Source organism: Gymnogyps californianus, chromosome 13 (genome assembly GCF_018139145.2).
Source record: "Gymnogyps californianus isolate 813 chromosome 13, ASM1813914v2, whole genome shotgun sequence".
Classification (NCBI taxonomy): domain Eukaryota; kingdom Metazoa; phylum Chordata; class Aves; order Accipitriformes; family Cathartidae; genus Gymnogyps; species Gymnogyps californianus.
In genome coordinates, this window is record NC_059483.1 from 18,055,425 (window position 1) to 18,077,747 (window position 22,323).

Here is a 22,323-nt window from a genome sequence, read left to right on the forward strand (position 1 = left end):
CTAGGGAGTTACATCTATTGACCAGCAGGAAACAGGATCATTGCTGGACTCAAGCCTGTAATCTTTCTTGTATTGCCTGAAACAAAACAAGAAAAATTTGTGATAAAATAACCAAAGGGCAAAGAATCGACCTTATGGCTGCGGATGGTACCAAGAGTCAGGGGGACTGTGCCTGGGCAGAGCGGGCAGCTCTCCGCTCCCAGAGCTGGAGGCAGCCATGATGGGGACACCCAGGGACAGCAAGCAGAAGCTGCACACTCACTACATTTCTTCCACATCACAGGTGCTGAGTAAAAGCAATTGAAGTGTAAAAATGTTTTTCTCGTGGTAAATCCAACTGAGGAAAAACCCTCCCTTATCCACGTAAGCAAGGTAGCAGAACCTTACTGCATTTGGCATTTTTTTATGCAAACTGTAGCCCCAGGGTATGATTCCCCTCCCTCCCCCCATGAAACAGGAGCCTTGAGCCCTGTAGCATCGCTTAACAAGCAACAAATTCAGGCTGTTAGGGAAAAATTCAATCACAGGTTCCTATTATTTACACCGAAGAGGTGTATTCTTACAGACAAACGCTCCCTTAGTGTAATTTCTTTTGATCTCCGGTATTAGCTGATAAAATACATCTTAAAGCATATACATCACTCACCCCTATCCCGTGTCTATTACCTGGTAACTTTGTGCTCAGCGCCAGACACACTTAGGAGTCTTTCGTCAGCTCTCTGATTGATGTTGGAATTATTCTCAAATTGTGCTTTTGAATAAAATTGACCTAAGCAACAGACACACAAATTATTTAAAAATACAAAACATCTGAATTTGTTGTTCATTTAACCCAAATGGCAGCTATAGCACTAGGACAGCAGCCATCTGCCTCAGAAAGCAAACAAACAAAGATGGAAGCTTCCTTGGTAAGTTAAGAAAATTCCCATGTTTCAGCTGTGATCTCCTGTTAACCCTAACACTGCTCCGCAGAGAGATTCAGCCTTGCTCTGATGGGTTTTCACTTTTTTGTGCGTGTGTGTGGTTTTAGAATATGCAGCCTCTCCATTTGCAAAGTTTTTGAAACAACTTCAACTTTTGTCCCGTCAGGATTTGTGGAGCTGAGATGTTCAGGACCAGCTGGCTTTCATTTTGTAACCCTGATTGTTTACAATTTTATGTCCATTATTTATAGTTCATTATTTGACATCAAATGAATTTGCTGCATAAATTATGTCATTCCACAGCACTGTTGAGGTTAAGCCCAACTATTATTTTAGTCTTACTTTAATGTTTTCTAAACCCATAATAGTCTATTTAGGGTTGTACCACCAGTGAGCAGAAAAGCTTTATGTTACGCTCCCAGGCTAAGACCTCCCCTCTTCGCACAGTAGGGTCTGGATTGCTGTGCAGTAAAAAGTGACGTTAGATGTCTGAAAAGAATAAATTAAAGGTAAAGTTTCCCTAGAACCCCCTGAATTACAGCATTCCTGCTGCCTTGCCTGCCCACTGCTTTTCATGAGAGCTTGTCAGGACCCAGGGAAGTAAAATCTGAGTAAAGGCTTATGATGTGGCTGAAAAAAACCCCCACTGTATTCTCATTTCAGGAGCTTAGTTACAAGATCGTCCTTCTTTGCTGCATACATCCGTAATGATACATACCCAGAACTCCACTGACTTTGTCGGAAAAACGGTCGGTGTTCAGGAAATACAGCCCAAGGAAATAATCTGGAAACTTTACAAAGGAAATTTTAACTGTGACCGTATCAGACAATGATGCTGTAACGCTCCTTTCCTTTTCAACTGAGACTTTCAGCCTAGGAAGTAAATTATGACGTTATTTCCAAGAAGAATATGAAGAAAGAATATGTACTTAACTAGCTGACTTTAATTAATTACAATAATTTAATGTTTGCCTTTTGTCTGTTTGCAATTGCGTTTTCCCATGGTCTGTTGGTGGTTCTTTTTAAGCTAGAAAATCTTCAGTAGCATATCTTTTCTCTCTATGCTGCACAACAGATCTTTCCCATATCAGGTTACATGCAAATACACCAACAGAGAAGAACTTTTTGCTGATGAAAACACCCGATTATCCATAATGACGAGAAATGCTTGGATGGAAAAAAAAAAAGAATATTTTTCAATCATTTTAATGAGAAAAAAGGTAGACTAGATAAAATAACTCAATCTATTTTTATGAAAAAGTCAAATACTTTTTTCTTGGATATTTCACAAGTTTTTCAGACCCTGCCTTCCTTCTAACCCATTGATTTTATTTTGACCCCAGGTGGGCTTGCAGAATGCAAACATCCCCTGTCATTCTTCTCCCTTGCAGCTCAGGTTAGACAAAACCACACCCACACGCGCTGGTGTACAAAGCGCTGCGGTTGCAAGGGCTTGGGTGCTGGTTTGAAGCAGGAGGATCATTCTGCTTGGCAGACAACAAATTAGAGAGGGGCATAAATCCAACATGTTCTTGGCTCCGTTTGGATTACAAAAATAATTGAAAGCAGTTGTTTTAGGACTTCTGTTATTGTCTAGAACTGCCTATAAGGGAGGGAGTGCTGTGTGTCCTGTCTGCCCCAGACCAACAGCAGATCCTCCCAGAGGTTTATTCTGGCAATGCAAAAAAGCTGGCAATGCATTCAGCTCTTTCTTGTGGTAGCGAAGGATCCTGCTCTAATTAGTCCGACAAATGAAGTCTACATTTAAAGTACCCTTTCTCCAACAGCGGGCATTTAGTTACAGACAGCTATTCAAACACTTTATGCCTTCCCATAAAAAGTGTCAGCTGCCCAGATGTGAGTTATTGCTAAAACTGAGGAGAAAGAAAACTTCAGCCTGTGTGGAGCCAACTGATGTATAAAAGAGACAGTAACTGTCAAAGCCATCACTTCGCAATACTGGCTCTGCGGCTGGAGGAACACAAAGTGCCTGGTGGCAGCCAGCATGGCGGTGGCACAGGGGCTGCTATGTGCCGCAGCAGGTCCTTTTCTTTGGAAGATAAATGTTCTGCCTCTGATGCCGAAGCAGAAAGGCAGGCTGGTGGTGCAGTTGTTTTGGTTCTCTTACACAGGCATGGAGAAATAAAATCAAACCCTTTTTGTTCTCCGTATTTGAAATGGGGGATTGTGAAGGTACCCTGCTTCTGCTCACGTTGAGTTACTCACCGGATGACATTTGGAAGCACTTGAAGCAAATGTGAAACTAGAGGCCTGGATGCAAAAAGATCTGACTCGCATTTTCAAGTCTGGGAAAGGACAGGGCAACGTTTCTTACCCCTGGACGGTGGAGGTGGCTGACTCTGTCCATGGCAGCCGAGTGCTCCCGTTATTGTGGCTTAGGACAATCTCATCCGTGGAGACGTGGATTCGCGCAGGGGGATTCACATAGGTAATTTCAAACTGCACAAAGTGATTTATTCTGTCCCCAAGTTTCCCCGTCACAGTGAGTCCTTTAATAACATTGACACGAATTTGTCAAGTGACCATGTTTATAAGGTATGAATGATCTTAATAAAAGTGCTTCAGCTTTGTTGCTAAAGCAACTTAAGGGTCTTAAATCTAGTTTTGGCAGGCACAGTACCCTGGGTTTCAGATCCACATGCCCCCAAGGCTGCAGTGGGGTCACCAGAGCCTGTTTACCCCCATGTTGCCACCTTCTCTCACAGAGGTGGCTCAGCTCCGTAATCAGAGCAGCTGACAACTGGCACTTGGGGCCACGACTTCTCTGAGTACAGGACCACAGGAAAAGTGCAGTGCTTTAAAAGCATGCATCTTTCTGTTAGCATGTAGGGACCATGGGGTTTAAGGTCTCTGCATCCTCAGAAGCCCCCAAGGGCTGGGCAGGGGAAAAGCCTAAAGCCCCCGGGATGTGACACGAGGAGGAGGAGGAGCTGACCCACAACCAGAGCTGTGAGAAGTGCCCTCAGCTGTTGCACAGTGGAAGTTAATATTGCCTGATAGAAAGGAAAAATTAACCACAGCATTAACCACAGCTTCTCTGGTCACTGCAAGGCAGCAGGTATGAGATGGCCCTTCACGAAGGGGGGTTATTCCCAAAGACACCAACTGCTCTCATAGACCAAAGTGACTCTCCTTGTCCTTGGTATCAGGAATAATCTGGCTCACTCACCTTGCTCCGGATCTGACAGCAGGTGGACAGAGGGCTGCGCTTTTCCATCAGTATTTAAGCAGATTATTTCATTTTGTTTGGGTAATTGCAAGAGAAGCTGTGGATATTCGTCGGCTGAAAAGCCAGAAGAACAATGTTAGGATGCAAAGAAAAATCTAGCCTGCGCCCTTTGGATAGGCACAGCAAAATTACTTAAGCAACTTATACCTAACATACTAGCTATAGCTTTTATAGAACAGAATGATTAAAATCAACACAGTAATAATTATTGAAAAGCACACCCAGACACAGCATCTTGATATGAATGAAGACAACAGATTTTTAAACTTAGAGTTTATTAAGGACAATGAGTCCTTAAAAAAGCTGAGGCTGAAGATCTGTTGTACTACATTTCTGTTGGTGGTTATATCCTTGAGCCAGAGAGGCTCTCTCATGGGATGCAGGGATATTTTTCACTTATGTGGAAAGAACCAGCCAAGGTTTGCAAGAAGAGGTAAAGAGTTTTCACAGAGTTGATGCAGTCAGAAAAAAAATGATTGTATGAAAAACTGTACTTTACAGTTATATTAATTATTAAAATGGGACTAGTATATGTATTACTTACCAAGAGGTTGTGCTCTCATTTTGTCTCTTAGCCTGGCAACTGAAATACTTAAAATTAGTAAGAAGAGTTTAATGAAACATTTTTCTCTAAGTCAGCTAACTAACCAGGAAGAATACTGCGACAGAAGCCTTTTTAGCAGAGCTCTTCATTGACTTCTACAGAGAGCTTTGCTTAAAAAAAGGTGTCCCGTTGGGGAAAAAAGGCACAACGTCCAGTGCCTATTTCTCTTAGGGTCGACCGTGCCACTGGGGCATGCTCAGCATGAGCTGTGGGAGGGTTTAGAGCTGCGTTTTCAACGGCTGCTACACAGCATTGAACCCAGCACGCCCACCCCAGCTCCTCTCGCACGCGACTGTGAGTAACTACCTACTGACAACAGCTTCTTGTTGCTGCCAGACTGGGGCTCAGAGCGCCTTCGACCTGAAATAAAAGGTTTTTCCAATGTTTCATTGGTTTGGGGTTGTGCCTTGCATCTCCCTCCCCACCCTTTAAAACAGAGAATCCCTCCCGCTCGTTGCCCACTGGCTTTTTTGGATACAGCCACGAGTGCACGTGTGCGGATCCTATGCAGGCAGCAGCCAGCACCTTCTCTGCTCGGCGCTGTGGGAGCTCTCAGCGATGCCAAGCTCTGTCTCTGCAGTGCCCTGGGATTTCCTCCTTGCAGGACAAGCATTGTCATCGCGCAGATGGCTGTGCCCCACATTGGCTTCACGCAGCAAACCCCAGGACTGGTAAATTATGGTTTTTTACACCCATTTCCTTCAGCTTACTAATATATGCTTTTCCAGATCTTTCACATTTATTTTCAGGAGGTATAATAATTTTGTATTTCTGAAAAGGGACCAAGATTGTTTTCAAAAGTTTATAGTTCATTATAAAATATCTGTGGACTGAAACACATATAATAAAAGCTAAATTGTATATCAAGTGGGCACCACAATCAAAGTGTATTTATTAAAGTAATGTTGCTATGAACCTACCTATGAAATGAACTTTATAAAATTACTCTGAATAAAAACAAAGGAGGAGCACTTACCAGGAGGTGATCCACTCCTCAGTCTATAAGCATCTGGAGAAAGAAAAGAGAGTATCTGTATTTTATTCATGACTGTATTACATACCTTACAGAAGTGTTTCAAACATCAAATCTGTAATTCTCCAGCTGCATCTGTCTTCCTTTCCCAAAGTAAGCTATCTGCAGTAATGAAGTCCACAGAACATGAGCACTGATCCCTGGAAAGTATTTCCAGCCAAAGGATGGAAATGGACAAAAACCACTAAGAACTTTGGGAGGAAGGGATTTCCAAGAAGGGATTTAATTGTCTGCTAGATGCCTGGGGCCTCAGCCGCCCTGCACATGGGGACGAGGAGGGGGGGAGTGGTGGTGCCGGTGCAGCAGAGTTGCCCGTCCCCGGTGCGAGGGTGGGTGCTTCTGGTGGAAGGGGGCACCCAGCACGGGAGGCTCTGCAAAGGGACTGGCTCCATGCGGAGCTACAGCACCAGCACAGGCTCACAACGTGGTCCCTCTGGAGCACTGCAGCCCCAGACAAGAGCTGTTACTGGCAGCTAAAAATCAGATGAGCTTAACATGAGAAATTGCAACAACGCCCAAAAAAGCACATCAAAACCTCCCTTGGTTCCAGTAGCCCAGCACCCTGTTTGCCCCTTCTCCTCCCCGGCCGCTCCAGCCATGCTGGTCCGTCACGACGGAGAGCAACGGTGCTCAGCGATGCTCTGGCGGGCACCAACCCCAGATCCAGTGGGGACATCCCTGTGCCCTCGAGCAGCCGTGCCTGCCTGACCATCACACCGATGCAGGGCTCAGCACCTGCTACGGAAACAGGTCCTGCTGCAGAGGTGGCCCCAAACACTTCTCCTCTTGCAGCCAAAGGGAGCTTTGAGGGAAGGGCAGCGCCAAGCCCTGCGTGCCCTCTGAGCAGGGCAGGACGGTTGCTGGGCCGTGCTTCTGGTCAGGGAGTTTTCTGCTATTAAATTCCCCAGCGCCACTTTGAAGCAGGTAACCTTCAGAGAACGGGGCAGCGTTATAATTCCCTCAATACATTTCTGTGAAAGAACTAGAGCAAAACCAGGGCTCTTCATCTATGAACGTATTGCTATTATGATGTATTATCATAGCTGAGATTATCAGATTAATAATGCTGGAAGTTTAAAATTAATATTCAAACAGATCTATTATTTCCAGAAAGAGAGAAAAAAAAATACCTAAATCATCCTCAGAAGTCCTTCCAAAGTATCCTGAACTTAATTTTTTGACAGATGCTTCGCACATGGTAGGAAGAAGCAGAAAACATCATTAGCACCGTTCACTTGAAGAACTACTTTTCCTCATGAGTAAAGAAAATTTTGGCCTTTTGAGACTTTCTGAATGGAAGATTTTCTCCCTTTGACCATGTTATCCACCCAAACACTGCACAGACCTTGGCAGTCATTGCTTACATTTTGCTTCACTTATTTTTCCAAATCTCAGATACTTCCCTCTATAGAACAACCACCACAAACTCTTTTTTTTTTTCATTAGAGACTATTATGGCAATATGCTACCGGAAAAGAAGAAAACATTTACCTCCTACTGGAAAACTGCTGCGCTTCTCATTATCTAACAGAAGGAAGAGGGACAGATTAGTGTCATACAGTCAACACTAAATGACTTTACCCACGTGCAAACCAGAAAACTGGGACAAGTGGGTGTTGGGCTTTCCTCCCCTGCATTCATTTTTCCACTTTAATGCTACAGAGAAAAGTGCAGAATCCCTTTGGAGTGTCAGGAATGATGAGTAACAACTGTTAAATTACTTTTAGTTAATATTTAAACAAATCATTTTCCATTTCAATAGTAGTGCCCATTTCACCACTTCACCTTTTAAAAAATTCCTGTATGTTTTATTTTGAAAGGAAGCTAATCCCTGAACTCCTGCCTCCGATGTGGCTTATTACCGTGCCTCACCACTATAAAATGAACCTATACTGGAGGTCAACAACAAATCATGAATAACAGCAGCATATTTCAGGGGGGCTGTTCGATGCCCCATTTACCAGCTTCGGTGGGTTTGTTCGCCAGCTCTGTCTGCTGCTGGGCAGCGGGTTTGGTGACCACCATGGAAGTGAGGGGCGTAACGAAGCTGTACCGCAGAGACAGCTCTAAGGCTTGCGCCTCCAGGGTTTTCTGGTCCTCTTCTTGTGCTGAAATACTAAAGTCTGTGTTAATGATGAAGAAATAACGTATAGAGACTATGAGCAGGTCGTCTTCAGATTCTTTTTTTATATTAGCTGTGTCTTAACAGATATTTTTTATTATTGAAGGGTGAGTAGTCTTATTGGGATAACTCAGCTGTTCACGTGCTTGAAATTATGGAGATGTTTAATTGTTTGCAACACTGGAGCCTATGTATGGTTCAAATACATAAACATAATAGATACATGTTCTATGAAATGTCTTATGGACATACTTATCGTTCCTTGTACTAGCTATTGCCATTCACTTACCTACAGACAATATTTCTGCATGTGTAACAACAGCTCAACACAATCCATGCAATTAAAATCTATTTCATAGTAATGTCAAAGAATATTTTATATTATGTTTTCATATGTGTATATACATGTATGTATACACATTTAATGATACAGTGCTATCATAAACTGAAAGGCACCCCATGTTCCTCATACAGTAATGTAGTATTCTTCCAGTAAACTATGTTTTTAATACTACCTGCAGAAATATTTCTGTTTCTTCGTGTTTTCTGATCATATAATTTGTGAATAAGGAATTTGTGTTTTAAGAAGTTAGAAATTTGTAATATGAAACATTAAAATAGCTTACGATTTTTCCAGAAGCTGTTGAATGGTTAAGTAAGCCCACAGTCTCTCTATGAAATTTCCAAAGATGTAACTTTGATTTTGAAATACTTGCTCCTTCTCTTTGACATTTGCTTCTTCTTTAAGAGTCAAGTCACTAGCATGCTGAAGTGGGAGAAAACTGACCATCAAAAGAACAGTTCCAGACTTCTTTTACAGTCCCATTATTAGACTTAAAAGAACGTCTTTCAGTACCAAAGTGCCCTTTTTGTCCTTCAATTTTGTCCTTTCCCATTGGAAAATGCAACTCCAAACTACCAAAGAAGCATGTATTTTGGATATATATTTCTGGACTCGAAACAATGTTGAAAAAAGGAGGTAATGAAATTGTTCTATTTCAACATTTTTGAGATGAATAATTCAGATTTCCTTCTTCATTCTAAAAATACAAACCAGTTTCCTAAAAACGCTTGAAAGGCCAAAATATTATGGTTTTGAAAGGATTAAAATTGCTATTTGCTTATTTGTGGATATACTTCAAGGCTTTTCTTTTGTAGCAAAATCAGGAGGGGAAAATTGTTTGAATTCTCAAATATTTTCCTAAAATGGGAAAACAGTTGAATGCCCAAATGTAGAGAATATACATTGCACACAAAAGACTTCTTGAAGTCTCCTATTGCACCATAAAAGACAGAAGGGAGATATGTTTTTCACAGTTAGTAAACTAAACACTTACTGACTGAGCTTTAATTTCTACTGGCAGAAGATCAAGCTCATTGCTAATTTTCCCAGATACTATAATTTCAGATCCTTCAAAAAACAGCTTGAAATTGTTCTTGGTTAATCCCTCAACGGCATTTTCTGGATACTGCATTTCAATTTTCATTAATATTGGGGTAGCCACCTCTTGATAAAAGCCCTGAAGAGAAGCAGAGAGAGAGAGAGCATGCACAAATGACTGCAAAATTATGCAAAGCAGTAAGTTGAATGTCTACAACCCCCTTAAAAAGAAGGGAGCAAAGCTTTCTCTTCAGCAGTGTAAGACTGCTGCAAACCTAGAAAAAAAATAAACGTTTCTTCCCAAGGTTCAGCACACCTTCTCCAGCCAGGCTGCTGATGCCACAGAAACTGTATTTCCCATGGTAATTCAAGTACCCAAGCAGCATCCCCATTATCACCATCCCACCCAGGGGTTTTGCTTTAGCCACTTTTCACATCTGATTTTTTAAATTTGGCTAATCCTGAGGATTAATCTTTCTCTTTCTGGACTGGGGCTGGTGTTAAGCAAATCCAGTCTCTGCACACCCAGCCAAAACACGTAGAAGTGGCTTCCCAAAAAAGAGAATGTCCCGAAAATTATAACCCCTCTCCAGATAGACAGAAAAGACCCAGGCGGGTGGTACTGCAAAGCCAGCTTGCCTGCAGGTGCCTCGAACAACCCGCTGATTTTTGGGGAAACCATAACAAACAGCTTCCAATGGTGGTACTTCAAGTGGTTTGAAATCAGACCCAAGAACAGAAGTTTTTCCACCATCACCTCCCCTGGACAATTTGTCTCTTTGCAGAGGTACAGAAACGTGTGAGTTTCCAGGTTTGTCCAGATGCAGCTGATTTGAGGAACACTTCAACTTTGAGTCATGGTTAGGGTACGAACCCTCAGATACCTCCAAATGGCCTTCCTTCCTCCCCAAAATTAACAGATAAACTTAAAACCAACTCTTCGTCTCAGAAAATCTGTGGTTTTGCTGCTAAGACTAGACATAAGCTGTAGCTGATAGATGGCTTTTCTGGCATATTCGTCAGTCCTGACCTGGAGCTGCAAGGCTGCATCAGCGTTTTCATATATACGACGTGCTATTCCCCCATTGCTTAGGGCCATTTTCTCCAGGAACTTATAACTGACATCAAACCCAAAGCCAAGGCAGAAAAGAGCGTATTTCCCATTGACTGCTTTCTGAATGTTTTCTTGAATTACTTCCACATTACTCTCACCTGTAATTGAAACAAAAACATACTCTTGGTTGTTTGTTTTATTAAAGTACAAAAAGACAAGCAGTGGGTTTAATGGAAAATTCTGCTGAAGTCTTTTAAAAATAATTCAGAAAAAAATATTAAATATATATGGGACAGAATTCTGTTAATTGAATTGGAGATGAAAGCACCACTCTGCATATGGAGTGCCAGAACCTGATTCTCTCCCTTAATGACTTTCACTAACTTCTACTCATGTCGTCATGGCTAAGTGCAAAATATTTTACAAGATTACGGGGGCCAGAGGAGGTTTTTAGGACAAAAGGGACACACACTACAAGTTAACGGTGCAAGAGATGGAAACACTTGATCAAGCCTAGGGAAGACAAGTACCATCCATAAAAATTATGTGTGTCAATTCAGAGAAGAATGGATGATTGGTTAATGGTGTAATTCAGACAAACTGCAAATTAACTCAGCTATGCTTCTCTCCCAGCCCCTTTGCGTGACAAAGGCAAAAGATTTTCACACCATCATCTTATCCCATTTGAAGAGCCCCTGATGGCCCTGTACGGAGAGCTTCTCTATCAGCATTTCCAGGCAGGAATTGTCACTGCCTGTAGCAATATCATGGGAGCAGCTCAAATTTTCCCCTTTCAGCCTGCTTTGCCAGGGAAGGCAGCGTATGCAATACCGCTGCATGCATTCACCTGGCACTCCATCCCAGCCTGATTTCTAGCCAACTTGTGGATGTGCACTGTGCTCAGGGATGTTTGAGCCTCACTGTGGCTGTGCTGAGCAGGCAGCATCGTGAGCTGAATTTTATTAAAAAACCCAAACAAATAAACCAACCCCAAAGCAGTACGGATCACACGATCTGAAAGGCAGACCGATCTTATTAAAGGGCTTACAGCTGCATTAATATTGCTGGCCTCGGACAGATGCTGGTGCCACACAAAACTTGGACAAAATCCTGTTCAGAAAAAGTGATGTTTGTGCCATTGCATTGGGAGTTACTGTTTATTTAACCCAACATTTCTATCATCTCAGCCCTCTGGTTTGTGCTATCACAGCTGATCACTAGATAAGAGCTAGACATGGAAAAGAATACAAAACAAGAGGCACCTTGAAAATATCTCAAGTTTGGGGCAAGGAGAATGAAGAAATATAAGCAATACCTCTCAAATGGGACCGTACATAATATATGCAAAATGTCCATGTTTCAGCTCTAAGTATTTTACTTTCACGTTTCAGCTGTGCCTGGAGTATCTCCAACAATTCCCTCAAGTTTATAAACTGGGAAGCCAATGGTATTTAGTAAAACAGTTCCCAGCTAAAGGACACGTAGTCATGGGCAGGCAGGCTCTGCCATCACTTCTTACAGCCCGTTCCAGATCCCTCTCATAATCATCCTCTCTCCGACGCAGATCCAGTGATAGCCCAGCCTGCTTACACCAAAGCTCTTCTGAAACACAGACTACGTCTATCAACATCTGGGATGCAAGTGTAAAAGATAAAAAAAATCAAGGAGAGAGAGGACTGAGGCTAGTATTTACTCACCAGAAGTGGGCTGGCCATCTGTCAGCAAAATAATCATGGAGACGCTCCGTTCTGGTAGCCTCTCGGCTGTATCCAGCACGTTCACGGCAGTCAGCAGGGCACGATTGATATCTGTGCCTATAATGAGAAAGCAGGCATCACTCACCTAAAAAGGGTAATCATCTGAAGAAATCAGTGCACTTCATCTGCAGAGGCCCTGCAGAGTTGTTTAAGGTTTTCTGCAGGAAGTAATCCTTCAGAGAGATGAGGAATTAGGGGTTCAGCCTACTGGGTTTAATTACGGTGTATTATATTGCAATGGCAATTCTGGAGTATTCTTTTGGGACCATTTTCCACACATATGTCATGGGAAATACAAACATGTTTAGAGCCATTAAAAAGTGCTTAAATAAACCCAATGTCACCTGTTAACCTACATTTAAGAAATGTCTCCTAGCCTTACTTGAGAAGTCAAAGAAAAGAGCTGGGCACAGGTGGGCTTTATTGGTGTTAGCACCTGGGATAAGAAAACCTATGTTAATACTAACAGCATAACATTAATAAGAGATATAGCCTTTTAGACGTGCTTAAAACTAAATAATAAACCAAAGTGCACTGAGTGATGCAGCAATTGAAATGCTTCATGACTATTTTGTTTCTGTAGTGTGGCGTACACAGGATATTTTGCAAGTGGACACTTGATATTAAAAAAATGAGCAAATTGCTGTCAAATGTTGAGTGAATTGCCATTTTTCTGTAGAAAAAATGTACTACTGGGAAATCTTCCAGCCTTCTCTGTTACAAAAATCTGAAACAAAACTTTGTGGTTTGTATGATTCACAGATGTGATGTAACCATCTCTCTATATATCCATATCATAATGTAATCACCAATCTGTCCACTGCCATAACCAGCCTTTCTATCCCACTCATCACTCATAAGTATTAAAAACTTACTTTCTTTGTGAGCACTGATGGTAGTTCTGCGTTAGTATACGACTAATAAAAATATTTTTTTTTTTCCCTAAGCAATATATTATATTGGGTGCATGTTTGCGGTTACAAGCATCTAGGTGGTGCCTTGTACCTCCACTAGCAGAAAGAGCTTGCACAAATCCTGCAGCACTCGCCACATTCTCTGCAGTGGCTTGCAGCAAAGAGCTCTTCCACTCCACCACTTTGCTGTTAAAGGTGATAAAGCTGAAATGATCTTCTGGGCGGAGGTCTTGCAAAATCTTCAGCAGGGCATCCCTCGTCTGTTCCAAGGAGAAAACAATCACTTTGAATGTTTCTACCTCTCTGCCAGAACTGGGATTGGAATTGCAGTGTAAATAAGGGGGTTTTTCTACAGCACTATTTAAGATGCAGCCCAATGCCCTTATTTAGTCCTAATGGTATTTTTCAGGTTGAGACCGTCAGAAATGGCCAATTCACTTAACTTAGACACAAAAAAACACCTATGAGGGCTGTAGCGGGCTTGTCTGCTCTCTAGCAAAGCTACATACACAGTCATCAATAAAGGTAAAACAGACAAATTAATTCTTTAAACTTCATTAAAGAAAAAAATTAGAAGCGAAATGTTCTGCAAAGATAGAGACAGCAAAAGTGCTCTCTGCCTTAATTTTTGATACCTGTGAGAATAGCCATATCAGAAAAGTGATGCTCTTTAATAGCTTAAATCTGTGCACACGTATTTTCAAGCATTTCTATATGTCTGAAAATTTTGCTGTGTACAAAACCAGCATGTGTTTCACAAGTGAAATTCACAGTCACTTCCTCGAAAGGCTGGTGTGTGTGACGGACGCAAGCAGAGGTCAGTACTTTGAGGTAAGTTACCTGTTCAATTTTTCTGCCTGCCATGGAGCCACTTCGATCTATAACGAAGATGACATTTTTGGGAAACACTGGCATTTCACGGGGTGCAAAGTAATGCACAAAGTACCCATTGACAATCTGAAATACAGAATGTGAAATCATGTATAAAATTACATCTAAATAAATAAATATTGCATCTTAACGTTCTGGCATAGCAAGAAGGGGGGTGCACGCTCAGCATTCTGTTCTTCTAGATAAGCCCAAATCAAAGAACTATTAAAATGTATTTCCTAGCTGGAATTCAGACTATCTGTAGAGAGCAAATTACAAGAGAACAGCATATATATATATATATTTTATACGCCTCAGTGCCATATGTATGATATATCTGTATTATCACTGTATATTACATTACCTCTTTATTATCACCTATGAGCACATCTCTGCTCGTTGACTGTGACTGCCATCTTTTAGCACATCCATGTGTACTTCATTAATGAAATGGTATGGAAAATAATGTACTTTATGTACTAGGATATGCATTGGTCCATAAATATTTTTAAGTTCCTACTCTCTTTAGTTATGCCTCAGTTGTCACAAAAAATAAAAGAAAACCAAGCAGTCATTTTAATAGTTATATAAATCACATTCCTCTCAACTTCATTTACAAGAAGCCACAAATACACCTTAGATCAGCCAAAATAATAAAAAAAAAGAATGTAAAGAGACATCTATAAAGTGGCAATACAGATGTGGTATTGAAACAAAATTTGAAAGATTGATTTTTTTTTTTTCACGGATGATCCATTCTTGCAATGTGTCTGGTGCCTCTGGGGATTTACTGAACATCGCCATCAGTTCCTGCTGACCCTGGATTAATGGAAATAGCTTTTCCTGTCACTCTTGGTGTTTCAAAGTAAATGTTGCTGTTTTGCTGATTGCACTTCACATTCAGACATATCTATGATCTGAAAGCGTTTTTATTTCTATTTCTTTTTTACCTGTATATCACCTGCAGTGGCACCTCTCTTAACATCATAACGCACAACAAAATCACCATTGAGGAGGGTTTCATCGAGTTCAGGATTTATCTTCTGTTGATCTACAGTTGGCTTAAATAAAATATGAGCCTGCAAAGCAATCAGAAGAAAAGATTTAAAGCAACATAACTTAAAGCTGCCACCAGCAGTAACATCTGGCAGCTGCTGCTTTACCTTGGTTTCGTTCTGCACTTTTGTGAGCGCCTCAGTTAACTCATTTGTCATGAACGTGCTGTCTGTCTCCAAGAAGCGTATGCCTTGGGGCTCGAAGATGTGCACATCAATCTGACAGCAGAGAAGAAGTCGGCATCAGCATCTGAGAAGGAACACAGCCGTGCCCGAAAACCACCGCGCTGCTCCCTGCCCAGCCCTCGCTGGGGCAGCTCACCTGGAAGTGCTTAACAAGCTGCTTCGGTCGGACCTTGATCAACAGCTCAAACTTCCCCAGCTGCCGCTTCAACAGCTCCTCGTAGGTCAGCTCAAAAGTGACTTTGCTGGCGGCTGCAATGCTGACAGACACGTGAAATTGCTCCAGTTTTCTGCCTGTGATTCTGAGGGGGGGAGAACAGAGATTTACCTCCGGCAGGGAAGGTTTGCTTGTGGTGGCCAAAGTTTGTGTGCTAAATAATGGCCAAGGGGCCGCGTGGAATAATAAAAAAAGAGTAGCAGTAAATCTTATTCATCATAGAGAAGTTTTTTTACACTGCAGGTAGTATTATATACATCACATATATTACACTAGCATGCCACGGGTGCTGCATATGCAAGCTGAGAAATGGAGCAGAAACCTCTGCGTGCCTCAGACTGGGATCAAGCAGAACTAGGACTGAATACATGGGCAGCACAGATTAAATATAGCCCAAAAGCGTGATGTCTGCTCAAGTACCATGGTCCTCTGTACTTGCGGGGAAGCAGACTCAATGACTGAGCATCATCCCAGCCCAGAAAGGTGCTCCTGCATGACAACAAGTCCCAGGGCAACACTAAACAGTGACACCTCGCACTGAAGCCCATTGCAGGACCAGATGTAAATCATATGTATGTGAATATATATATGTACACACACCCCGTCCCTCCAAACAAGAGCCCAAGGCTGCTTTTCACATTTATCCCCACTGAGACGTGGCTGGCTCCAGGGTTTAACCCGCCCCCAGCCAAACGAGAAGCCGAGGAAGAGCGTGGGAGCAGCCTTACTCAAGACGGCAACGTACTTGATAAGGCCGGCGCTCTGCCCATGTGAGACCGCAGTGTCATATTCCTTTTGAGCAGAAGCTTTCTCCTTTATTATTCCTGGGTATACTTTACCATCGATGGACCTGTTTGGTTTCCATAAGAATTAATTAATATTAGAAGGAAAGCACTGGGGAAAGAAACAAGAGGAATGCTGCACTTCATGGCCCTCGGGGCATGAGCAGGGCACACTGTTTGGCTCCCACATCCCTCCCTGTCCAGGAGGATGCCAGGAGCCACCACCACAACACAGCCCTCCTCCTTGCAGGGTCTCGGGGACGCTGGAGCAGGAGAAACACCACCACCAAGCACATTTGTCACCCACCCTGTGCAGCAGAGGCAGCCTCGCCCTGGCCACCTTCTTTCTATTTGGCTGCCTACTACTTTCCCCCCCAGAGCATTTCGTGCAGGACCCTCCAGAGCTCAGCTCTTTGTGCTTTTTGCTCAGCACCTCCTGAGAAGAAAGATGAACACACAACCACCCCAGCCCCCAGAGCTGCCTCCTTCACACCACAGGTAAGGACTGGTCCTACATGGAGAAGTTGGTGATGAAGGCTGTCTTGGGTAACTCCACTTCAAAGGTCGCCTCTCTGGACGCATTAGCTCGGTTGACAATTTTGCTGGTGATGACAGTGTGAGCAAATCGTGATGTGACCTTGCAGTCCACATGGAGGCTGTAAATTTCAATAGCATGCTGGAAAAAAAAAAATAAACAGGCTGAAACAGAAACACTCAGTTTTTGCTCCTAAGCAGGCCTTACCTGGGTGATGTTATTGGAAAAGTTTGGTGAAGGAATGAACTGTTAGAAGGTCCGGCCAGAACTGGGAAGGGGGAATTGTTCATGACCAGACTGGCCATCTGCTTATTCACATCTCTGCAGCTGCGACCCCAGCCCCGTGCAAAATCTGCAGCTACATCTGCAAGTTGTCTTTCCACTGAATGCTTCTGTTGAGCCTTTTTCTGTGGTCTTCTCTCCTTGGGGTACTCTGAAGCAGCTGCTGTGTCACCCCAATACACCACCTAAGATTAACCTCAGAAAAAGCAGATGCCTCTTTAAAGCGCTCGACCCATGGAAAGAGACCTGCTAGCTTTTTGCGCGACTATTTATTTGCTCTCCTAGCTGTTGACTTTGCTGCATGTTTTTCAGCTCAGTGCCTTGTGTCATGTACAATGTTTAGCAGGTTTGAAATCCCGCGTGGGCCTCCAACCCCTCGCTGGTTGCACAAGCAGGGATGCCCTTTGAGCGCTTGTGTTTCTCCTGGTCTGGTGCTTCCAGGGCCCCCAATGCTCGAGGGAGGAGGGCACTGTCCTGGAGCTGCCCGGGAACACCCCACAGGGTGGCTGGACTGGGAATTGCCTGGAGCACCTGCCTCTGTAAACACCCTCCTTTTGCATTTGGGATGTCTGTTTTAAAGGCCCTACCTGTGTTTCAGCAGTGACACTAAGAAGGGCTGATCTGGACATCACCAGCCTCACAATAGTCCAATAGTTTATTAAAATAAAAAAGCTCAGCATCAAAGCAGATCATTGCACTTCTATTTTTCATTTTCCAGCCTCACAACTCTTTTGAACGGCTAATCGATCTTTAGTTATTTTGATAATTTATCTCCTGTACTTTGCTCACCGATTAATAGCATCCACTGGCCTCTTCTTAGTTAGGGCACTGGCCGAAATTCAAAAGTTTAATCAAGCTAAATATGGCCATTCAATACAAAGCTGTGACCACGGCTTTGTGCTTGGGCATCAGAGCAGGAGGTGCCACAGCCAATGCCATGTGAGTAACGGATGGCTGTTTCTTCTTTCATTATATGTTGCCAGAGCGTGTTCCATCTCCTGATGCCTACTGACAATCCAGGACAAGGGGATAAATTCAAAAATATTCATCGAGAGAACAATTTCCTGATCCTGGCAGTTTGGGTGCCTCTCCCTGCCCATGCCACCCTGCTGCCCACCCGCAGCTGGAGGCCTCCCTGCCCAGCCTGGGGCTGTCTCTCCCAGAAGTGTCTCTTCCCAAAGGTTTTCCGAGTATCCCTGAGCACCTCTGCTCATATTTGCTGCCCTGCCATGCTCAAACCTGCCCGTTGCACGTTCAGAGGGGAGGTTTTGCCATGACTGAGGAGCCCTGAGCCCCGAGTCATGGCTCATTGGCGCAGCGCAGGCACGTGGTGGCCATCGCTGCCCATGGAGCATCCTTCTGGCACAGGAGGAGCTTGCCCTGTGCAAAACTTACTCTGTGCAAAATCCACCCTGCCGCCATGTGCCGAAGGGATGCCACAGGGACGAGGGGATAGGGATCTGCATCCCCTGCGCTTGGCCAGCCCCAGCAGCATTTTAGGCTGTGACCAGCACAAACGAGCACGCAGCGAGGTGCAGCATGGCGAGGGGCATCCCTGTGCCCTTAGTGAAGGAGGCAAGAGAGAACCAGCCCCGGTTGTGTACCCAAAAGCATCGGGGAGCAACTTGTGGCCACTCCCCGAGGTGCCACAGGCCCATACACCACATCCATGGCTTCTTGCAGAGCCCTTGGCCGCCCCTGCAGCAGCCACCGGACCTGTCCCTGCCTCCCAGAAACCTGCCTGCATTTCAGTTGCATTTCACACTTTTCTGAATAGGCATGATGGAAATAAAAAACTTCAAACATAAGGCTTCCTCCATTTCTCTAATATTGATATTTTTAAAATAAGACCAGTTGCACGCACCCTGAGATGTTACAAAACACAGCTTGCTCCTCCAGACAGTACAAATAACTGTCTACTCCCCTCTTTTCCATTCCATATAAATTGTTAAACGCCTGTCAGAAATCACCTGGCACTGCAACGGTCCTCGTTTGGTCCTGCTGTAATGGCACTGTGATGATCCAAACCTCATCTGGTAGCCGAGGGAGACCCATTGATCCCTCAAATTTGATATTTTACATCCCTGGGGAGGAGTGTGATCAGATGCATCTGCAAATACTCTCCCACCACATTTATCCTATAACAGCCCAAACAACCAAAAAGGCATTAAAAGGACCCAAAGCTCTGAAATCACAACACAATACATCCGAGGCTCCACACGTGGTGGTTACCAGAGGAGTTACCTGCATTACCTGGCCAGCTACCACGATACCACCGGATCACCAAATGAGCAAACAAGATAATGTTAAAAAAAAAAAAAAAAAAAAATAGAGCAAATACCTTTTGAGCAATAGTTTCTGCTAACACTACGAGTGAGGAAAAGACCATCAAAGCGAGCAACGTTCTCTCCTCCATTTTGGAAAGATCAGATTTTAAAATGAAAACTCGGTTTATCTTAATCAGTTAATGAGTAACTTGTACTTGGGGATATTATGTAGACTTTGAAGAGACCCAGAAACTTAATATTTACATGTTAAACATACGTAAAACTTGGACTCGGTTAAAGTTTATTTTTCCAGCAGATCTTTGCTGTTACACATTAGAATTGTAATGTTTCATAAAGCATAAAGTTAAGAAATCTTTAGGTTTTCTTTTTAAACTTAGGTCTCACTGTGGCACATGAACTCCCACAGGAAGATGAACAGGTCTGTGCAACAAGCTGTATTTTTGGATGTCTGAGTCTCTACCATATCCAACAGTTATAATTTGAAAAGGCACATCCTTAACGTTATCTCAAGCACATCAGAGATTTGGAGATGGCGAAGACACACAACATCCACGTGAGATTTTACAGCTGGTGACTTCTTCAAACCTTGTGCCTCCCTGCCCAACCGGCCCATGAGAGGTGTGGAGCGGGCCTCTTGAAACATCCCTTTTTGCTTCCTCTGACAAGTCATAATCCTCGTTTGTCAAATAGCAAAGTCAGCTGTGGCTTGTCTTTAGCTAAACAATAAAAAAAAAGTAATCAGACCTTGCCTGGACTCCCTAGGGAGAGAGGTGCTAAGTCAGTGCCTGTATGTATGCGACTAAGTGTACGAAGAAGGCACAAACCACCCAAAAACCAGTGCAACAACAGCCGTGCATGGGAGCACATCTGGTCTTGTCCGGCCCCAACACAGCTGCAACGTATCCAGCCAGGGATTCTGCAAAGCTGCCTTTAACCCGCGCACTCAGCAGGGCTGCTTGCACAAAAGCTTAGTGCTGGCACAGCTCTGCACCTGAATTTACCTGGAAACTGAGTGGGAAGACTATTTTCACCTCCTATTTTATCATAAAATCTTCATCCAATAGGGACTTTGAGCAGTTCTTGTGAAGTTTTTGTTGGTCAAGGGCTGGCTTGTAGCCCTGTAAAAAGAAATTCTCTTGCAAGTCCACAGTTTTATACATAAATAATTATGGACAGTATTATACTAACATAATTCCTAAAATACATGCTCACTTATGTAGTGTTTAGGTAGCCTCCTAACGCAAGACAGATGGCATGACTACTTAAAACATATTTCTCCAAGTAGTTGTAAAATCTGCCACTTCTACAAAGCGTTTTAAACACATTGTGGAGAAATAATTTTTTTTTTAGGCATGGGGGTAAACAGACCCTGGGCAGAACCCACTTCAAAAGTTCGTCTCCTGAGCTCTACATCTGGGGAAAACAAGGTGAGAAATGGGGGTCGGGCAGCACACTGTCATGAGCCATTGCTGCCCCACGTGTCCGGGGTGCCTCTCCAGGGCTTGCTTGGTTTATTGGAAAGCTTTCAGAGGGCTTCATTTGTTCATTCATTCCCAGTGCAAGAAAATAAAACATTTGAAATCTTGAAAACATCAACAGGACAGGAAAAATAATATCTCTCGGGGCTATAGTTCAGAGGATCTCTTGGGCACATGCAGCTATTGCGTCAGCCCCCGGTTCCTGTATGTATTTATACGAACACACATATACGGGTATGTTAACGTATAACCAACTGGTGCTGTGGAGAGATGCGATCTGGGAAGACCCCCTCTCCCCTCAGCCCTGAGCAAGAGAAGGCTGAATCCTGCCCTCGCCACCATGATTTCCCTGCCTGTCTGCTCTGCTCTGGCAGCTCCAGGATAGCAGACAGCCCTTTCTCAACTAAACCTGCAGTCTGTCCACACAAAACCACTTTTTCGTATTGCTTTTTGGCAGCATTTTTCCCCTTATAACTCCATGGTAGGTGATGCCATTAATTGTCCTAAATTAACACAAAGATCCTGTGGAAATATATGCATCTGTGTTTGCTTCATTGCTATTTTACAGACAAAGCCTCCAGGTAGAGAGCATGCTTCCAGTGGCCTCGGATTTGCGAGGAGACGCTAATGCAGGGCTCAATAATTTATCATTTCGACAGACATTTACAAGTTCACCGTAAAGAGTCTGTTGAGCACAGCCTGGTCTTACAAGGCTTGTGCTTTAAGTAACTTTTTTAAAAAATAAACTTCACTTCTTCCAGGCAGACTGTTTATACTACTTGCAAATACTGTATTGTTTATAGCAGGACATGTAAATATGCATATTCTAATAGAGAAAAATTAAAACCGCTATACATTTGGTTAACTTCTACAACTCGTGTATGCTTTAATCCCTTAAAATACACAGGATTATACACTTAGTGGCCTAAGATCCCCAAGAGCCAAAGCTTTAGCTTTAATTAAGTGGATCTGTCATCGGTTTTCTAATACCCAAGTGTAAAATCACACGGACGTTAAAGAGCTGCTTTAACTCTACAGATTTAGGCTGCGTGGTTGGCTCTGCCCCGCTCCTGGGTGCACGGAGCTGGCCAGCACCCGGGGAAGCTGTGAAATCCCTCCCCGCATCCCTTTGTGGCTTGCTGAAGCAGCTACAGGAAAATCTCATGCTCAGCCTTGTCCCCAGACTCGAGCACCTTGCCCTGTTTCTGTGCAAACCGCCAGCGACAGCCATCCCTGCTGATGTCCCGTGCTCATTGCTGCTGGTGCATGGGGCACCAATCCTGCAGCACCCGGTGCTTCTTACTCTGAGGAACGAACGTGCTGTGAAATGACTTCAGATCACCTTGGAGGAAGGATCTAAATCCACCGTCACAACAGGAGATACTTTTGAGTGCAAAATGACCTAAAAAACTCAAACCCTGGGGCTTTGTTCATGCACTTCTGTGTCACTATTTCTCATTATGAAAATGAGGAATAAAAGGAAGAAAACACATTTTCCATGATTGGACTTACTAGATTCGTAAGGATGAAACAAAAGATGACAAAAATTTCTTTAGGCAGCTTTATATTTGTTCCTCTCACCTACAAGTATCTCC

The 22,323-nt window shown here is 43.4% G+C and overlaps 1 protein-coding gene across 1 annotated transcript; it reads right to left on the minus strand.

The window, feature by feature from the left end:
• On the minus strand, nucleotides 1-19,378 carry ITIH4 (inter-alpha-trypsin inhibitor heavy chain 4). Its single transcript, XM_050904629.1, has 22 exons — nucleotides 19,304-19,378; nucleotides 16,661-16,821; nucleotides 16,109-16,213; nucleotides 15,286-15,448; nucleotides 15,072-15,182; nucleotides 14,859-14,987; nucleotides 13,879-13,995; nucleotides 13,130-13,298; nucleotides 12,065-12,181; nucleotides 10,344-10,525; nucleotides 9,270-9,452; nucleotides 8,559-8,698; nucleotides 7,772-7,926; nucleotides 7,302-7,334; nucleotides 5,754-5,786; nucleotides 5,084-5,137; nucleotides 4,718-4,756; nucleotides 4,114-4,227; nucleotides 3,259-3,433; nucleotides 1,642-1,796; nucleotides 667-769; nucleotides 1-76 (listed from the first exon to the last, which is right to left on the minus strand). The coding sequence occupies exons 1-22, from the start codon at nucleotides 19,376-19,378 to the stop codon at nucleotides 1-3; spliced, it is 2,589 nt and encodes an 862-aa protein (XP_050760586.1).
• Between the last annotated feature and the right edge of the window lie 2,945 nt (nucleotides 19,379-22,323).